This window comes from Sylvia atricapilla, chromosome 27, assembly GCF_009819655.1.
Source record: "Sylvia atricapilla isolate bSylAtr1 chromosome 27, bSylAtr1.pri, whole genome shotgun sequence".
Lineage (NCBI taxonomy): Eukaryota > Metazoa > Chordata > Aves > Passeriformes > Sylviidae > Sylvia > Sylvia atricapilla.
In genome coordinates this window covers 2966219-2986536 of record NC_089166.1, presented here as the reverse complement: position 1 = coordinate 2986536, position 20318 = coordinate 2966219, and the positions used below count along the sequence as shown (strand labels likewise).

Genomic DNA, 20318 nt, shown 5'->3' with positions numbered 1-20318 from the left:
CCAGAAAATGAAAAGGCAGCAATGCAGGAAACCAGGACAGAACCCCTACCATTTGCTGGGCTGGTACACATTTGACATGAGCTGGTCACAAAATTGTTGCTTCTGCAAACGTACCTCTGGGCCTGAGGCAAAGCAAGACAGCTATAAAAGGCAGCCCAAGTCTCTGCTCCCTCATTCACTTCTCTCACCTCCTTCTCTTCAGGAATCATTTGAGTGGAAAGCCTCTCATCCTTTTCAAGGCCAGGTCTGTCCTGGCTGGAGGTCTCACCTGAGGGGGCCTGTAGTAGCCCAGGGCTGGGACCCATGTGTGTTAACAGAGGGCAGGAGAGAGAAGGTCTTGTGCAGCCAGAGAAAGACAAACTGGGACTTGGCAGAGGTGGCTGCTGGGCTTTGGGCTGGGCAGTGTAATGAGGGCCAGGAGGTGTCTTGGCTGCAGGGTGATTGGGTGCAGTGCTGCTTCTCATGTGTCCTCACTTTCTGCTTCTCCCTGCCCTTTGTGCCAGGTGCACCTGTGAGCCCCAGCCATGTCCTGCTGCAGACCCTGTGACCCTTGCTGCCAGCCCTGCGGCCCCTGCCCGCTGGCCAGCAGCTGCAATGAGTGCTGTGTCAGGCAGTGCCAGAGCTCCCACGTCGTCATTGAGCCACCTGCTGTGCTGGTGACCCTGCCCGGCCCCGTCCTCAGCTCCTTCCCACAGAACACTGCCGTGGGATCCTCCACCTCTGCTGCAGTGGGCAACATCCTCAGCTGCGGCGGAGTGCCCATCAGCTCTGGGGGCTTTGACATCTCCTGCATCACCAACTGCTATGGAGGCAGCAGATGTCGTCCCTGCTAAATCTGCTGGCAACATCTTAGGGCATGAACCTCCAAGACCTCAGAACCTGGTGCTGGAATGATGACACAATATTGGGACACTGTATATAGGGCTTCTGACTTTACTTACCTTCTCATGCTCTCTTTTTTCTATTTGCTTGCTTTCCTGTCAGCATCACCCAATGCCAGCCTACTGGGACCTGTTTTCTTCTCTCCCTCCCTCCCTCTGCAGACCAGCAGATGCTCACCCCAACTGCACCACACTTGCTGCTCCTGGTGCTCTCTGAGAACTAGCTCCATTTGTTGTTTAGAGTCAGTAAAGTAATTTTGCAACCAAGCCTTGGATTCTGATCCTCTTTCCATCTGTGTCAGCTTTTCTGGTGAGCTCAGGGAAAAAGGCAGAGGAAGCAGAGGTTGGGACTCCTTACAGTGGATTTCACTTTGTGTCTTTTGTCTTGCTGAAAAGGTGGTTCACAAATACATCCCTCACTACACCACTGCAGCTACTGGGGGAGGAAGACGATTCCCAAACCTGGCAGAAAAGGGGGGTGAAAGGCGGTGGGTGGGAATCAGCAATGCCGGGGGACAGCCCACAACCTCCTCTCTGGTGCTGCTCATTCTGTACTTATGGGTTAGATGTTCCTGTTCTGCTTATATGCTGTTTCTCAGTAAATGGTTTATTCCATGTACCCCTTTATAGTTAACTCCCTTTGTTCCTTTCCTTGGTACAGTTGTATGTCAGTCTTGTGTTATGTAATCCTTGCGTCCTGTCCATCACTCTGGGGCCTCTCCCTGTGCCTGGGAAGTTCCAGGCTGAGCCCAGCTTTCCCCTCCTACGGCAACCTGGTTTGTTACCTTGTTTGTCTTTCATGTTCAGAGCCCCTCCCCTGGTTCTCCTGACTGGACCTTGGCTGAACCCATCCCCCTGTACCAGCCCCGACTAAAAGATGCTGCACAAGGCTGCTCCTTGGCACTGCTGAGGCAGGCACCTTGGGCTTCAGTTGTCTCCCCTGGGGACCAATAAACCCAGTTTGGTAAATCCTCAACAGCATCCCTCTTTCTTTCTCCTGCCATCGTCACCTCGAGCCTGAGGACAAATCAAGTCCCACTGGATCCTGATGGTGATCAAATCACTGGAAGGTACCTCACTTGCCTTGGTGCCAGGGCTGGCTGGGGTGGGAGAACCAGCACACAGCGACACTCCTCTTTTCTGACACCCGCCTCACATTAACTGGTCTGCCCAGCTGCTCTCCACACACACAGGACTGAGGGGCTTCATAGGTTGGGACTGGCAGCAGCCACACAGAGGAGCTGATTGGGATCAGCTGTTCTTTGCAGCCCCTTGCAGGTGAATGTACCATGAAGGAAGCTGTGACCCCATGAGGAGCCTGCACCAGAAAACATTCCCAGCAGGAATGCCCACTGCAGTAGAGAGAAGGCCATAGTGGAGCACATCCTGCTGATAGGACTTCTTCCACTTTTGGGGAGCTGCCGTGGAGCATTCTGTTCTTGAACAAGTGCACCCCTTGGAAGTGACCCACTCTTTCCACGGGAATCCTTGAAAGGAAAGAGGCCACGTCCTTTTTTGTTGCAATCTTTGAACTGCGGGAAAACTGGATGGAGTTTTCCAGAACCTTTTTCTTTCCAGAGAGAAAAGAGTCCACAGCTTCGCTCATAGCACAGGTTCTCCAGCTCTTTGGTTATCTGTGGCACAATACAGCAGGGTTGCAGCGGCTGCTGGATTGAGATTTGACACTTTCCTCAGGCAGTGCTGGTTCACCTTTCAGACTGGAACCACGATGCATGACGCATCTTTATACAAAACATTCCAATGCCGTTCTGAAGAACCAAAAGAAGGGTGTGGCAATGGTCTCACTTGCCTACCTAATGCAGTGATCATTTGTCTCTGTGACTGCTGTATATCCTCTGTGTGTTTGGTGAAGTAAAATCTCTGTCAGGTACCTGACTCTGTTGATTCAAAGACATGGGATGGAATGGAATATAAAGAATATTTGTTTCACTTCCAGCTCCACAGCCACCCTACAATACAGACACTGGCAACATCTATAAACCAAGTGGGTCAAAGTCCTGTGGAACTGGAGCTTTGAGCAATTAAAGGAATGCGAAGTATCATCTCTGTTCTAGTGCCTCATCACTCTCACTGTCATAGATATCTTTGACAGCTCCATGAAAAATCCATAGCAATGAGTTCTGCTGTCTGCTTTCCCACCTTTCTCCTGAGGAGACTGGAAGAGTTGTCACAAAATGAAGGACAAATCAGAGGCCAAGGTTTTGATGCAAAAAGAACTTTATTGAGTCTAAAGAAGAAAAGGAGGTAGTCTCACAGACAGCAAAAGGAGAAGCCAAAAAAAGCAGTGAGGTGCTCATTTGCCAGGCTGGCAGATACAAGGAGGGAGGGAGAGTGCGCAACAGGTCTCAGTAAGTTGGGACTGAGTTCTGGAGACAGGAATGGAATGGACAAGAGAGGAGAAGGAAAAAGGAACTAAAGATAAAAAGTGTAAATCCGATGTACCAAAATTCCATCTTCATTCCAGTACCATGATCTGAGATTTTGGAGGTTGTGTCTGCAGGATGTTGGCATCAGCGTCTTTAGCAGGGACGACAACATCTGCTGCCACCATAGCAGTTGGTGATGCAGGAGATGTCAAAGCCCCCAGAGCTGATGGGCACTCCCTCAGTGCTGAGGATGCTGCCCACAGCAGCAGAGGTGGAGGATCCCAGGGCAGTGTTCTGTGGGAAGGAGCTGAGGACGGGGCCGGGCAGGGTCACCAGCACAGCAGGCGGCTCAATGACGACGTGGGAGCTCTGGCACTGCCTGACACAGCACTCATTGCAGCTGCTGGCCAGCGGGCAGGGGCCGCAGGGCCGGCAGCAAGGGTCACAGGGCTGGCACTGCTGGCACTTCTCTGGGCAGGACATGGCTGGAGCCTGGCGCTGCACCTGGCACAGAGGGCAGGGAGGAAGCAGAGCACACGCACACCTGAGACACAGCCCGCAAGGCACCCCCAGCCAGACAAGGCCCCTGCTGCCTGCACAGCTCCAGGCTCTGCAGCCCCAAACTGGGCATCCTTTGCCTGAGCCCAGCACGCTCCTTCTGAGCTCAGCCAGGCCCAGCCGCACTCCTGCCTAACCTGGATGGAAGTCAGCACCTGAGCGCAGCCTCAGCCTCTGGCCAGAACACACCGTCTCCCCTCTGCCCACAGCAGCACCATTGCAGAACACCACTCCCAGAAGTACAAGGAGCAGTAACAAGGGCTGCAAAGCTCAGTGCTGTCCTAGAGTGTGTGGAGTAGAAAGGAGCTTGCAACTTACCTAGTTCCCAAGGAGGAGGAGGTGACAGGAGTGGTTGAGATAGCCTGCAGTTAGACTGCCTTTTATCCTGGCCCCACAGTGCCTCAGGGCCAAGAGTCTGTGCTGTGACAAAAAAGTGACAAATTTCAGGCATGATCCACATGAACTGAAACATCTCTGCAAATGGAATGGCATGAGTTGCTGTTTCCTTCTAAAATGACTGCATTTCCTGACTCACGTCATTCCCATTCCCTCACAGACATTTATTCTCAGTTCTAGTATGGGAGATCCCAGTTTTCCTGGGGGCAAGGATGTGTCAGTGTGGGTAAGAGTCATGAACTAAGTGCAGAAGGGATCCCGAGGATGGCAGGTGATGCAAGCCTGGGGCATTCTGGTTGAGATTTATAATGCTGTCAGAATTTTGTAATCTCTGCTGATGAGAAGGGCCTCCAGTCTTTTGGTCATGACCCAGCAGCTCTCCTATTTGGCTTGTCTTTTTAATTAAACCTCCCTGCCCTACTCCTCTACTTCCACAATCCTTGATGGTCCTGTAGTCTTGCTGCCTGAGCTTCAGTCCTGCTTTGAGTGCCCTGAACCTTATTTGGCTGGGAGGTCCCCAGCATTCCTTCGGTCACATCCCTTCCTATGGCCTCTGCCCCATGTGCTCCCCCACAATAATGTGCCAGGCAGTGTCTGGGGGCCCTGGGGCCATGCCCCAGTGTGTTCCAGTGTCTGCACATCCCTGGGCTTCTGCACCCGTGCCAACAGCCCCTGGAGAGCCTATGGCCTACACGGGGCTGGCTGTGCTCAGGGCAGGGCACTTGTGTGCAAGCCCTGTGCCCGTGTGCCTGTGCCCGTGTGCTGGGCTCTGTGCGTCTGGGGTCATGTCTGGGCACAGCTGGGCAGGCTGGCAATGTGTCAGTGGCCCTGTGTGTGTGCCCACAGCTGTGCCTGAGCTGACCACTCAGCCCAGCCATTGCAAGCCCCGTAGGGACTTCCCTGCCCAGCAGTGCCAGCCACCCACACACACTCAGCCCCCAGGGGCTCCTCTGCAGGAAGCTGGAGAGGGCCATGGCACTCCCATCTCCCCAGGACAATCCCAAACCCAGGCCATCCCTTTGCTGTCACCTCCAGGCAGCCTGGGGGCACTCAGCTCTTTCCCAGGCTCATTGCTCCTGCCTAATGGAGAAGCTTGGAGGTCACCGTGTCCTGGTGGCTCTGTGGGTATGGGGCAGTCCTGTAACCACACTGGCCTGTGTCCTGAGCCAGGAGCTGTGGGAAATACTGCTGTCAAGGAGAATGAGGCACTTGGAGAAATGTTTTTAACTCTGTCTTGGAAATTGAAGCCCCAATACTGGAGAGTTTCTCCTCTCCAGTACCCAGAAAGGGAAACAGAGGCAGCTTCCAACATTTTATTAGGATGGTTTTGGTCTGTCCTTATGCTTGGCTGAGCTCACAATTGTGTATAAAAGTGGCTTCAGAATCATGTGAGAAGAGTGGGAAACTTTTGAGATTAAAGGGCAAATCAGTTGGAATACGTGGACACAGGTGTTTCATTTGAAAATTCAAATTTGACTGGTAAAATTGCACTTTTCCCATTGGGATACATCTGATCCTGATGGTTCAGGTTCATCATCTGCCATGACTCTGCTGTATCCATGCTGTGCTAAGAACTCCGATTAACTTTCATGCTTTATTTTTTTGAGGAAATAAATGGAATGAAAGCAATGGACACGCAGATATACACAGACTGACCCATTGCATTTATGTATTGCTGTGCTGTGAATGATGTCAAGAGACAACAGCATCTTAGATCAGAGCAGGAAAAGTAGAAATGTTGGACTGTCCTTCCTACTCCATGATTTGACAGAAGTCCAGAGTCTCAGGGACCACCATGAAGTTGCTGGAGTTGGACTTGGGACATTGGGCCTCCCTGGCTGCTCAGAGCACCTCCCCTCCAGTGGCTACTTGTACTGGTTTTGAATTGATTGAAGAAAGCTGTGGGAAAAAACCAATTAGTGACTGGCTTTGAATGTTGACAGCCTGATCAACCAATTAAATATGGGGATGCCCCTCTGGAGTACACAGGTTAAAAATCAGAGGAATCCTGGGAAAACTTCTCTATTCTTCCCGCCTGCTAAGGGGTAACAAGGGGCCCTGGCTGCCTCCTTGTTAGGAAGGAGCCAGCTGGACCCTGTCTGGGGCCAGGCCCCTTCCCAAGGAGCCCGCTGGGCCCTGGGTCAGGGCCCACCCAGTGACTGCCGGGCCGGGGCAGGGGAGGAGAGAGGGTCCCATCCTGGCCTCCAGCAGCTGTTAACATCCTCCCACTAAGCTGCCTCTCCATCGTGGCCTGGAGGCCTGGCAGGGCCAGGCCAGGCCCCCCTCAGTGGCTTCCAGGCAGAGGAAGAGGGGGAAGCCCCAGCTGTGGCCGTGCTGCGGGGAGATCCCAGCCTTCCCCCACAGCGCACCGCAACCACCCGCAGCTGCACCACCTTCTGCCACTGTCTGGAAGAATCATCATTCCCTCTGCAGAAAGTCAGCTCTTTCCTTGCACAGATGAAACTTGCAAAACGCTAATCGTCTCTGAAGAGAGAAAAGGGACAGAGGGGAAACATGTAGAGAGACAATATGAAGACATCAAAGTCAGTGAAGAAGGAAGAGTTGAGGCCTAGATGGACGAGAATGAGAAGATTCCTTGGATTTAGGCTGAAATTCTTTTGTAAGTCATGGTGATGGACTGTGATGTACTAGAATATCCCTTTGAATCATGGAAAATATGCATTGGGAAGATGATGTGTATTCAATTTGTAGATCTGAGCAAAGGTATTTGTGAATATTGAAACAGCTGTGATCCTATGAGAACCTGGAACAGAGAGAGAGATGAGATGAAGATAAAGATCTGCCCCTAGAAAGAGAAAAGATCTCTGTTCCTAGAGATGAAGAAAACCTTTGCTTTTGAACTGTTCATCTTTAAAAACAGTAACCCATGAGTTTTGATATGACTCATAACACAGCTGTGGAAAGGCTGCATGAGATGGGAGGGATTTCACAAATGCAGATTCCTGGACAGCTGCTTTTGTGAGAATTAAAAGCCAAAAGAGAACTCTTCTTTCTTGTGGGGAAGTTTCCATAGCAGACCAAATGAGACTTCTCTGTCTAAAGGTGTTGCCCCAAGTTTGCCTGCTTTTCACTGTTTGCATTTTATTCTCACGCAGCTTCAAGAAAACTATGTATATTTTTAGAATTTATCAATTTTGTTTACATATTTCTCCTCTGGGAGGAGAAAAATGATTGATGGTGATGTTCACCAATGAGGTTGAAGAGGCGGCTACTTGTGTAGCCAACCTTTTCCCTTTCATCAAGTGTATGCAAGATGGAGTCAGAAAAATAAAGTTTAGAGCTTTTCCTGCTGACCTTTCTGCTGTCTGCTGGTTCTTTCATGTCCCTAACAGCAACATAAAGGTGCTAATGAAATACTATTTTATAGGTGGTAAACTGATAAAAGGTCCCAAGTTTTGTCTGTATACATTGTTCATAAGATGGGAAAAGAAGTTGGGCAAGAGGAGAAGTGTTTTCAAGGCTTTATTCTGATTCTTATTAATTTTTTCTCTCTTGTTGTTTTGTTAATAAACCTGTTTATATACAATTTTAAGTTTTGAGCCAGATTTGCTTTTCTCCTAATCCTATCTCACAGCAGAAAAAGAGTAACTAATTATAGCAGAGACCCAAACAAATACACATAATTTGGAAAAAAGAAATAGGCAAATTTGAAACCACTACAGTACTGAAGAGGGTGGTTGCTGTTCACCAAAAGTGTAATTATCTGAGCATAAAGTGGATGAGGGAGCCACACCCTTCTTTTGGTTCTTCAGAAAGGCATTGGAATGTTTTGTATAAAGATGCGTCATGCATCGTGGTTCCAGTCTGAAAGGTGAACCAGCACTGCCTGAGGAAAGTGTCAAATCTCAATCCAGCAGCCGCTGCAACCCTGCTGTATTGTGCCACAGATAACCAAAGAGCTGGAGAACCTGTGCTATGAGCGAAGCTGTGGACTCTTTTCTCTCTGGAAAGAAAAAGGTTCTGGAAAACTCCATCCAGTTTTCCCGCAGTTCAAAGATTGCAACAAAAAAGGATGTGGCCTCTTTCCTTTCAAGGATTCCCGTGGAAAGAGTGGGTCACTTCCAAGGGGTGCACTTGCTCAAGAACAGAATGCTCCACAGCATCTCCCCAAAAGTGGAAGAAGTCCTATCAGCAGGATGTGCTTCACTATGGCCTTCTCTCTACTGCAGTGGACATTCCTGCTGGGAATGTTTTCTGGTGCAGGCTCCTCATGGGGTCACAGCTTCCTTCATGGTACATTCACCTGCAAGGGGCTGCAAAGAACAGCTGATCCCAATCAGCTCCTCTGTGTGGCTGATGCCAGTCTCAACCTATGAAGCCCCTCAGTCCTGTGTGTGTGGAGAGCAGCTGGGCAGACCAGTTAATGTGAGGCGGGTGTCAGAAAAGAGGAGTGTCGCTGTGTGCTGGTTCTCCCACCCCAGCCAGCCCTGGCACCAAGGCAAGTGAGGTACCTTCCAGTGATTTGATCACCATCAGGATGCAGTGGGACTTGATTTGTCCTCAGGCTCGAGGTGACGATGGCAGGAGAAAGAAAGAGGGACGCTGTTGAGGATTTACCAAACTGGGTTTATTGGTCCCCAGGGGAGACAGCTGAAGCCCAAGGTGCCTGCCTCAGCAGTGCCAAGGAGCAGGCTTGTGCAGCATCTTTTAGTCGGGGCTGGTACAGGGGGATGGGTTCAGCCAAGGTCCAGTCAGGAGAACCAGGGGAGGGGCTCTGAACATGAAAGACAAACAAGGTAACAAACCAGGTTGCCGTAGGAGGGGAAAGCTGGGCTCAACCTGGAACTTCCCAGGCACAGGGAGAGGCCCCAGAGTGATGGACAGGACGCAAGGATTACATAACACAAGACTGACATACAACTGTACCAAGGAAAGGAACAAAGGGAGTTAACTATAAAGGGGTACATGGAATAAACCATTTACTGAGAAGCAGCATATAAGCAGAACAGGAACATCTAACCCATAAGTACAGAATGAGCAGCACCAGAGAGGAGGTTGTGGGCTGTCCCACGGCATTGCTGATTCCCACCCACCGCCTTTCACCCCCCTTTTCTGCCAGGTTTGGGAATCATCTTCCTCCCTCAGTAGCTGCAGTGGTGTAGTGAGGGATGTATTTGTGAACCACCTTTTCAGCAAGACAAAAGACACAAAGTGAAATCCACTGTAAGGAGTCCCAACCTCTGCTTCCTCTGCCTTTTTCCCTGAGCTCACCAGAAAAGCTGACACAGATGGAAAGAGGATCAGAATCCAAGGCTTGGTTGCAAAATGACTTTATTGACTCTAAACAAGAAGAGGAGCTGGTTCTCAGAGAGCACCAGGAGCAGCAAGTGTGGTACAGTTGGGATGACCATGTGCTGGTCTGCAGATGGAGGGAAGGAGGGAGAGAAGAAGACAGGTCCCAGTAGGCTGGCATTGGGTGATGCTGACAGGAAAGGAAGCAAATAGAAAAAAGAGAGCATGAGAAGGTAAGTAAAGTCAGAAGCCCAATATACAGTGTCCCAATATTGTGTCATCATTCCAGCACCAGGTTCTGAGGTCTTGGAGGTTCATGCCCTAAGATGTTGCCAGCAGATTTAGCAGGGACGACATCTGCTGCCTCCATAGCAGTTGGTGATGCAGGAGATGTCAAAGCCCCCAGAGCTGATGGGCACTCCGCCGCAGCTGAGGATGTTGCCCACAGCAGCAGAGGTGGAGGATCCCACGGCAGTGTTCTGTGGGAAGGAGCTGAGGACGGGGCCGGGCAGGGTCACCAGCACAGCAGGCGGCTCAATGACGACGTGGGAGCTCTGGCACTGCCTGACACAGCACTCATTGCAGCTGCTGGCCAGTGGGCAGGGGCCGCAGGGCTGGCAGCAAGGGTCACAGGGCTTGCAGCAGGACATGGCTGGGGCTCACAGGTGCACCTGGCACAAAGGGCAGGGAGAAGCAGAAAGTGAGGACACGTGAGAAGCAGCACTGCACCCAATCACCCTGCAGCCAAGACACCTCCTGGCCCTCATTACACTGCCCAGCTCAAAGCCCAGCAACCACCTCTGCCAAGTCCCAGCCTCTCTTTCTCTGGCTGCACAAGACCTTCTCTCTCCTACCCTCTGTTAACACACATGGGTCCCAGCCCTGGGCTACTACAGGCCCCCTCAGGTGAGACCTCCAGCCAGGACAGACCTGGCCTTGAAAAGGATGAGAGGCTTTCCACTCACCTGATTCCTGAAGAGAAGGAGGTGAGAGAAGTGAATGAGGGAGCAGAGACTTGGGCTGCCTTTGATAGCTGTCTTGCTTTGCCTCAGGCCCAGAGGTACGTTTGCAGAAGCAACAATTTTGTGACCAGCTCATGTCAAATGTGCACCAGCCCAGCAAATGGTAGGGGTTCTGTCCTGGTTTCCTGCATTGCTGCCTTTTCATTTTCTGGCTTCTGCTGTGTATGTTCCTATTTCCTACGTAAAGCCTTGTGTTGGGGCTGGGTGAGAGGCACAAGAATTTCCAGGATGTAAACAGCTTAGCACAATTAGCTGAGTGCTCAGATCATTGTCTGGTGGCATTCCATGTAGGCATGTGATTTTCACCTTTGTCATCCCTGTTGGTTTCTTTGTGGCAGGATTTTTAGTGCATCATGCGCATTCTTCTTGTACACATGCACATGAGCTGACATTTGAGGGAAGTGGAAAGATCTTTTTTCTTCTTCTTCCCCATCACTCTATGGCAGTCACTTTTTTTCAGTCAGATGCACTTCCCTGGGAGGGTTTATCCTTCTTGCTATATTTACAGTATCTCAGGAAAATTGGGCTGGTCTCTTCGACCTCACCGTCTTTCTGTACACTCTCTGTGGGTCGTTCGGGAAGTCAAGGACCATTTCTATGGCTGGGTTCCTTCACAGGGTGCTTGAGTTCTCAGAGTTGTCCTCAACACTTCAACAGAGATCCACTCTTTTATGGTTTTCATTTATGAATGTCAGGATTGTAAGGTTCAAGGGAGGCCCTCGTAAGCACGTGTGTCACTCTGTGCATGTGTGCATCATGGGGGCTTGAATGTGAAGGTTTCTCCTTTGGCGTGTCCTTTGGTCCCACAGAGGCACTGGTTGCCCTGGAGAGACAGAGCCAATGGACAGCTGAATGGTGCTGCTTTGACCTTACAGAGAGGTGTCCAGAGGACTGAAATGTAGCCTCTGCCTCCTCCACCCTCCACTTCCTGCTTTATGTTCAGGAAGAAAGCCCAGAAATCCTGCCAGCCTCTGCAGGCCTTCATCCTAAATGGATCCCACTCTGCTGCAGTGTTGCTGGTGAGTGGGTGTGGTGTCCCACTGGCAGGGGAACGAAACAGCCAGGATTTGTACATGCTGGCGGTTGGGAGGAAAGACCAAAGTCAGAGAGTCCAAAGAAGCTTTCACATTTTATTAATAAATTGCAGACTTGGCATGGAAAAAGAGGAATGGAGAGGGAAAGGAGAAAGGAAGGGGAAGGGTAAAGAGAAATCCCACCACATGCTGGTCTTTCTGGCCAGGTTGTTCTTACTCGTAATCTTTGGTGGTTTTTACCAGCTGTGTTGGTTTGACCTTAGCCTGGTGGCCAGTGCCCTGCAAGCCATTCCATGACTCTCCCTTCTGAACGGGGGTAGGGAAGAGAAAATAAGATGGGAAACAACTAGAGGATTGACATAATGCAGCTGACTAAAGCAAAACCATGCATAACAATCTACTGTAAAAGCTTTCATTCATCTGATTGTTTTTCACAGTGTGGTAGCCATTGTCTCTTGCCTAAAACGGGTGATGTTTGATAGCTGGGACAGAAAATCCCAGGAATGGGTTCTGTGAGAAGAGTCCAGTGTCTCCCACCACATTTGACAGACTCAGCTCCAGCTCTGTCCTAAGGGGACTCAGCTCTGCCCAACACGGAGCACATTTGTCACACTGCTGATGCCTCTGCGGACGCAGATTTCATAAGGAATGGTTTGAGTTGGGAGGAAAGGGTTAAATGCAGGAGAGTCAGGAGGATGACTGTAGGTGTACTCAGGTGACCTGGTGGCTGAGAAAGCCAAAGCCTGAGGGTATCAGTGTGGGAAACCCCAAAAAGGATGGCTACTGGTGTTTCATCCTGTGTTTGGAGAAGCACAATGTCTGTGTAGAGACAAGGGCGGTGTTTGGAGAGACTTGGAGACACTGTCACAGACATGCTGAACTCCCTGTTCTGGGAGAGAGAAGATCAAAGCGCAGAGATCACAAAAAGCACAGAGACATCATAGCACTGGTGTAAAGAGAAGCTCTGCCAGTTAGGACTGAGCCTAAGGGGGAAAATGTTCCAACTTGTGAATCTTTGCCACAGGGTCAATTTATCCCTGTCCGTGGAGTTAGATAAGGAAATAAATTTACTCTTTACCTTTTCCACCATGGTATTGTGGTTGTTCCGTCTGCTCTACTGTGACAACTGAAAAACTTGGAATGAAAGGGAACTTAAGCTTTTTTTTTTTGCACCACTGCATCCACCTAACCAAAAATGGGCAAGAATGGAGCCCACCAAACCAACTGGCTCAAAGTGCTGAGCAACCTTGCCTTGAACACTTCCAGAAATGAAAAACCTCCTTGTCTCCAGGCAACTTATTCCAGTGCCTCATGGCTCTCACTGTCAGGGATGTCTTTGTCAGCTCCAAGGGAAAGGGCACAAGGAAAATCCATAGCAGTGAGTCACACTCCCTGCTTTTCCATCATACCCTTGAGGAGGATGGAAGAGTTCTCGCAGAATGAAGGACGAATCACAGGCTCCGGAATAAATGCAAAACTACTTTATTGAATCTATAGGAAAAAAGTGGGTACATCAGAGACAGCAACAGGACAACCCACAAAGATGGAGTGGGGGTGTCCATCTGCCAGGCTGGCAGATAGAGGGAGGAAAGGAGTGGGCAGATGATCCCACTAGGCTGGCACTGGGTGGTGGTGCCAGGAAAGGAAGGGAAGAGAAAGGAGGGAGCAGAAGAAGGAACTAATAGTGGAAAAGTGTAAATTCAATGTCCCAAAATTCTGTCATTATTCCAGCACCAAGTTCTGATTTCTTGGATGTTCTTGCTCAAGAAGGTTGGCCTCAGCATCTTTAGCAGGGACGACAACATCTGCTGCCATAGCAGTTGGTGATGCAGGAGATGTCAAAGCCCCCAGAGCTGATGGGCACTCCGCCGCAGCTGAGGATGTTGCCCACAGCAGCAGAGGTGGAGGATCCCACGGCAGTGTTCTGTGGGAAGGAGCTGAGGACGGGGCCGGGCAGGGTCACCAGCACAGCAGGCGGCTCAATGACGACGTGGGAGCTCTGGCACTGCCTGACACAGCACTCATTGCAGCTGCTGGCCAGCGGGCAGGGGCCGCAGGGCTGGCAGCAAGGGTCACAGGGCTTGCAGCAGGACATGGCTGGGGCTCACAGGTGCACCTGGCACAGAGGGCAGGGAGAAGCAGAAAGTGAGGACACGTGAGAAGCAGCACTGCACCCAATCACCCTGCAGCCAAGGCACCTCCTGGCCCACATTGCACTGCCCAGCTCAAAGCCCAGCAGCCACCTCTGCCAAGTCCCAGCCTCTCTTTCTCTGGCTGCACAAGACCTTCTCTCCCCTGTCCTTTCCCAGCACATGTAGCTCCAAGCCCTGCACTATGACAGCCCCTTTAAACTGAGACCTAAAGCCAGGAAAGAGCTGCTCTTGAAGCAGCAGGAGCAGCAGGAGATGAGGCTTTCCACTCACCTGATTCCTGAAGAGAAGGAGGTGAGACAAGTGGATGAGGGAGCAGAGACTTGGGCTGCCTTTTATAGCAGCCCTGCACTGCCTCAGGCCCAGAGGCACCTTAGTGGAAGTCATAATTTTCAGACCAGCTCATGTCAAATATGCAGCATCCCAGCTAATGGCAGGGGCAGTGTACCATTTTTCTGCATGGCTGTCTTCTCATTTCCTGGCTTCTGCCATTTGCATTCCTATATGAAGTCTTGGGTTATAGCTGGGATTAGAGGCCCAAGAATTTTTGGGAAATGAACTCATCTGTACAGCCAGAGTGCTTGTATCATTGTCTGGTGCCATTCCATGACTACACGTGGTGTGTCTTGAATCCTCTCGACTGGGCCAGCCTTCGGTCAACAGTCCATACTTGTTGCTCCACCTCATCCCTGCACTTTCCTTGTGTTGGGTTTTGTTTCTCTCCAGGAGCCACAGCAAGGACACTTGCCCCAGAAATTGCTGTCCTACCTCCCTAGGGCCCCTTCCCCAGCCAGATGCTGGTCATTCCCACGACATGTTCTTACCAAGACTCCTTGGTTGTTACTACCAGCTGTGCTGGGTTGACCTTGGCTGGATGGCCAGTACCCTCCAGACAATCTATCACTCTCCCTTCTGAAGTGAACAAGGAAGAGAAAATAAGAAGAAAAACAACATGAATATAAGGATTGGAATATTCACTAAAACCATCAAAAGATTGTGCATGCAGTTGTAAAGTGGAAAAAGCTCCCACTTTTTATGCTCTTCATCAGAGCATCAGAAGATCACTCCAATCAGGAAATTCTGTCTTGCCACTTCCCAGGAAGCGGAGCTTGAGCAAATATAGTGGTGTTAGTTGAAGGCAAACGTTGCAAATAACAAATGCCTGTAGCAATGGACACGAAATAAAGATGCTTACCCCCACCCCAGTCAGAAGGCAGTAGAAATTAGAAGGCTTTATTTACACTTCATTTGGCCCTGTTAAACATGGTGCCCTAAGAAGACATGCCATTGGTCTACAGAACTGGTACCTCTCCCATTGGCTAAGTAACAGAAGTAGGAAACAGCATCTGCTGTTATTGGAAAAGAGCATTGTTTACACAGGGTTGTTTTGGGGGAAAAACCAAACCCAAAAAACTGTTGAAAAGTATCCCTTGAGAAGAGCTAGCTCTTCTCAAGCTCAGTATCGAGCCCACAATGCCCACCCTTGTTTCTCCTTTCCTTAGCTATTGTGTCTGACCTCCTGGTATATGGCATGAAATATCCCTTCCACTCAATTTGGGACAACTGTCTGATCCACTCCCAGGATCTTGCCCCTAACTTCCCCAGCTCCTGATGGGGAAGGGAATGTTGGAGAGACAGTGCTGGTGCTGTGTGAGCACTGCTCAGCAGGAGCCACAGGACTGCAGTGTTACCAGCACCTTTGTAACTCCCAGTGCAGCGCACAGCCCTGCCAGGGCTGCTGTGGGGAACATGAACTGCATCTCAGGCACACCAACACAGCCACAAGCCTTGGCTGGCTCCAGGGGCATACAGCTCTGCGTCTCTGAGACATACACATCAGACCTTATCTCCTCCACTTCTCCACTGGGATGGAACACAGTCTCTTCCTGCCCAGGCCAATTGTACCACTCAGACTGCTGTGGAGTGAGGCAGGGGCCAAGACCTTAAAACAAATGAGGGGATGGAACTGAAGGGATCAGGGTACAGATGGTGCCTTGCTCTGAGATGTGGGATAGATGTTCGAGGTGACACAGGGTTAGTGAAAGAGCTGTGGACTCTTTTTAGTGTTCAAGCTCCAGGACTTGCAGATCCTCTGGAAAAGGTGTTCCCAGCAACGAGGCCCAGGAAAGCAGCAGCACGTCATTCAGGACCAAAAGGCCAATACCACAGCTCCTCCATCAAGGGGGAGGTCAGTTAAATTCCCTCTTTACTGAGGGACTACTAATATAATTTTTGTTTGGGTTACTGCAAGTTACATTCATCCCTGTCTTAAGCCTGGACCACTGTGTGGCTGTTAAAAAGTTTATTCATGCAATTGTTTTTTACACAGTTATGAATGGACCTTCCCTCTTCTGTAAGGTGGTGAAATTTGGCAGCTGGGGCAGAAGACTTCAGGAACAGGCTCTGGGACATCATTCCACCACCCTCGAACACTTCTGACAGAGTCAGCTCCTGCTGTGTCCAAAAACACATAAAGGATGCCTCCTGCTCTTTTATCCTGTGTTTGAAGAAGCAGAATCTGTGTAGAAAACCCGCCAGTGTTCAGAGAGACTTGGTGGCCCTGTCACAGACATACTTGAGCACTGGTGCAAAGAGGAGCCCTGCCAGCAAGGGCAGAGCCTAAGGGGGACAATGTCCCCACTTGTGCATCTCTGCCCAAGCATTGCTTCAACCTCCTCCATTGAGTGAGATATGGCAATCGATTTCATCTTTTCCTTTCCACCATGGTTTTGTGGTTGTTCCAGCTGCACAACTGTGTCGATGCAAACACTTGTGATGGAAGGGAATATAAATAACATTTTAATTTCATTTTCAAACCCACAGCTACCACACAAAATAAGCTTTGACTGCATCCACCAAACCAACTGGCTCAAAGTGCTGAGCAACCTTGCGTAGAAGATTTCCAGCTATGAGAAATCTCATTGTCTCCAGGCAACTTGTTCCACTGCCTCATCACTCTCACTGTCAGGGATGTCTTTGTCAGCTCCAAGGGAAAGGGCACAAGGAAAATCCATAGCAGTGAGTCACACTCCCTGCTTTTCCATCATACCCTTGAGGAGGATGGAAGAGTTCTTGCAGAATGAAGGACGAATCACAGGCTCCGGAATAAATGCAAAACTACTTTATTGAATCTATAGGAAAAAAGTGGGTACATCAGAGACAGCAACAGGACAACCCACAAAGATGGAGTGGGGGTGTCCATCTGCCAGGCTGGCAGTTAGAGGGAGGAAAGGAGTGGGCAGATGATCCCACTAGGCTGGCACTGGGTGGTGGTGCCAGGAAAGGAAGGGAAGAGAAAGGAGGGAGCAGAAGAAGGAACTAATAGTGGAAAAGTGTAAATTCAATGTCCCAAAATTCTGTCATTATTCCAGCACCAAGTTCTGATTTCTTGGATGTTCTTGCTCAAGAAGGTTGGCCTCAGCATCTTTAGCAGGGACGACAACATCTGCTGCCATAGCAGTTGGTGATGCAGGAGATGTCAAAGCCCCCAGAGCTGATGGGCACTCCCTCACTGCTGAGGATGCTGCCCACAGCAGCAGAGGTGGAGGATCCCACGGCAGTGTTCTGTGGGAAGGAGCTGAGGACGGGGCCGGGCAGGGTCACCAGCACAGCAGGCGGCTCAATGACAACGTGGGAGCTCTGGCACTGCCTGACACAGCACTCATTGCAGCTGCTGGCCAGCGGGCAGGGGCCGCAGGGCTGGCAGCAAGGGTCACAGGGCTTGCAGCAGGACATGGCTGGGGCTCACAGGTGCACCTGGCACAAAGGGCAGGGAGAAGCAGAAAGTGAGGACACGTGAGAAGCAGCACTGCACCCAATCACCCTGCAGCCAAGGCACCTCCTGGCCCACATTGCACTGCCCAGCTCAAAGCCCAGCAGCCACCTCTGCCAAGTCCCAGCCTCTCTTTCTCTGGTTGCACAAGACCTTCTCTCTCCTGCCCTCTCCCAGGTGATGCAACCCCCTGCCCTCTGCTACAAGAGCCCCTCTCAGCTGAGGCCCACAGCCACGAAAGATTTGGTCTTGAAGCAGCAGCAGGAGTAGTAGGAGACGAGGCTTCTCACTCACCTGATTCCTGAAGAGAAGGAGGTGAGACAAGTGGATGAGGGAGCAGAGACTTGGGCTGCCTTTTATAGCAGTCTTTCACTGCCTCAGGCCATGAGGCACCTTAGTGGAAGTCATAATTTTCAGACCAGCTCATGTCAAATATGCACCATCCCAGCTAATGGTAGGGGCTGTGTACTGGTTTCCTACATTTTTTTCATTTCTTGGTTGCTGCCTGTACATTCCTATGTGTAGACATGGGTTACAGCCTGGATGAGAGGCCCAAGAATTTCTAGGGTATGAACTTGTCAGGAGTGAGAAGGTGCTTGGGTCATGGTCTGGTGACGTCCCATAAGAGCACTGGATGTGTCTTGAATCCTCTTGACTGGGTCGGTCTCTGGTCAACAGTCCATACTGGTTGCTCCATAACGTTCCTGCTCTTTCCTTGTGTTGGGTTTTGTTTCTCTGCAGGAGCCACAGCAAGGACACTTCTCACAGAAAAGAGATGTCCTACCTCCCCAGGGCCACTTCTCCAGCCACATGCTGGTCTTTCTCACCACATGTTCTTACCTAGTACCCTTGGTTGTTACTACCAGCTGTGGTGGGCTGACCCTGGTTGGATGGCCAGTACCTTCCAGGCATGCTCTTGCTCCCTCTTCTGATTTAGACAGGAAAGAAAAAAATATATGTAAAAAATTGAGGCTTACCAAAGGCTGTTTGCTAAAGCAAAACTCCCATAATTCTTTGCTCTTGAAATTTTGTTTCACACTGTGATGCATCGTCTCCCTTGTGTTAGAGTTGCAAGGTTTGTTAGCTGGAGCCAAAGGCTGCAGGAATGAGCTCTGTGAGAAGAGTCCAGTGTCTCCCACCGTGTCTGACTCAGTCCACTCTGTCCTAAGGGGACTCAGCTCTGCCCAACACAGAGCACATTTGTCACACTGCTGATGTCCCTGGGAAAGTGGATTTCATTAGGAATGGGTTGGGTTTGTAGGAAAGGGTTAAATGCAGGAGAATCAGGAGGATGATTGTACATTTACTCAAGTGACCTGGCAGATGAGAAAGCCAAAGCCTAAGGGTATCAGTGTGGGAAACCCCAAAAAGGATAGCTACTGCTGTTTCATCCTGTGTTTGGAGAAGTAAAATGTCTGTGTAGAGACAAGGGCGGTGTTTGGAGAGACTTGGTGACCCTGTCACAGACATGCTGAACTCCCTGTTCTGGGAGAGAGAAGATCAAAGCGCAGAGATCACAAAAAGCACAGAGACATCATAGCACTGGTGTAAAGAGAAGCTCTGCCAGCAAGGCCTGAGCCTAAGTGGGACAAAGTTCTCACTGGTGCATCTGTAGCCTAGCATTTCCTTGGCCTGCCTTGTGCAGAGAAGCAAGGAAATAAATTTACTCTTTGCCTTATCACCATGGTTGTTCCACCTGCCTGACTGTATTGACTCAAAAACCTGAGATCAAAGGGACAGAAAAAATTTTTTTTTGTTTGTGACACTTAGCCCCCCCCCCCCCCCCCCCCCCCAAATATGGGCAAGGACGGCACTCAAAAAATCAAGTGGCTCAAAGTCCTGAGTGACCTTGCCTTAACACATCCAGGAACGCAAAGAAACTTCTCTGTGCAATTCTTTCCAGTGCATTGTAAACCTCACTGTCATGGGTGTCTTTGTCAGCCCCAAGGGAAAGGGCACAATGAAAATCCGTAAAAGTGAGTCCCACTTTCTGCTTTTCCAACTTTGTCCTGAAGTGACTGGATGAGTTTTCAGAGATGAATAAGAAAAGAGAAGCCCAAGAGTGGATAGAAATTAACCTAATTGAATTTAAAGATGAAAAGCTGCTGATTCTCAAAGAGAGCAGCAGAAGTAACCACAAAGATGCAGTGGGCGTGTCCAGCAGTGTGGACTGCAGGACAGAGGGAGGAAGGGAGTGGGAGCCGACAGACCAGACAAGCTGGCATTGGGCCATGGAGAGAGGAAAGGAAGGGAAGGGATGAGTGAGATTAGAAAAAGGAAAGAAAATCAAGAAAGGCAAACTGAATGTTCCAAATTTTGGTCTGGATTACATCACCAGGTTCTGAGATTATGAAGGTACCGGCCTTTCTCCTGAGCCAGGAGAGGTGCGAAATGCTGCTCTCAAAGAGAACGAGGCACGTGGAGAACAGTGTTTGACCGTGTCTGGGAGGGGGAAGCCAGAAGATGGGAGAGTTTCTCCTCTCCCGCACCCAGAAGGGGAAAGAGTGGCAGCCTCCAACACAGTGGGAAGATGGCTTTGGTTCTGCCCTGGTGCTTAGTTGATCCTCTGAAGCCCCTCAGCCCTGGCTGACCGGCTGGAAGCTGGAGAAAAGGCTAATGTGAGGCACGTGTTGGAAGAGAGGAGGTTGTGGACCATCCCCAGGCACTGCTGTTTCCCATTCCCTCTCAGGTGACCTTTTGCCATCATCTTCTCCTGATGCTCACTATTTTGGGGAAGCAAGGGATGTATTTGTAATCTTCAACAGAAAAAGTCCAAAGTCAAAACCACCTGGAAGTGACAACCCACGGCTTCCTCCAGCTCTTGCCCTGAGCTGACTGGAAGAGTTCCCACACAAGGAAAGAGAA

General features: G+C 50.3%; 1 protein-coding gene and 4 pseudogenes across 1 annotated transcript; 1 reads left to right on the top strand and 4 right to left on the bottom strand.

Annotated features, from left to right (window-relative positions):
- The first annotated feature begins 76 nt into the window (after positions 1 to 76).
- LOC136372381 (feather keratin Cos2-2-like) lies at positions 77 to 1116 on the top strand (annotated as a pseudogene).
- Positions 1117 to 3421: 2305 nt separating this feature from the next.
- LOC136372127 (feather keratin Cos2-2-like) lies at positions 3422 to 3751 on the bottom strand. Its single transcript, XM_066336596.1, has one exon. It carries the CDS (start codon positions 3749 to 3751, stop codon positions 3422 to 3424), a length of 330 nt encoding a protein of 109 aa, XP_066192693.1.
- Positions 3752 to 9816: 6065 nt separating this feature from the next.
- Positions 9817 to 10573, bottom strand: LOC136372385 (feather keratin Cos2-2-like; annotated as a pseudogene).
- A 2637-nt stretch (positions 10574 to 13210) lies between these two features.
- On the bottom strand, positions 13211 to 14087 carry LOC136372060 (feather keratin Cos2-2-like; annotated as a pseudogene).
- Positions 14088 to 17107: 3020 nt separating this feature from the next.
- LOC136372068 (feather keratin Cos2-2-like) lies at positions 17108 to 17880 on the bottom strand (annotated as a pseudogene).
- Between the last annotated feature and the right edge of the window lie 2438 nt (positions 17881 to 20318).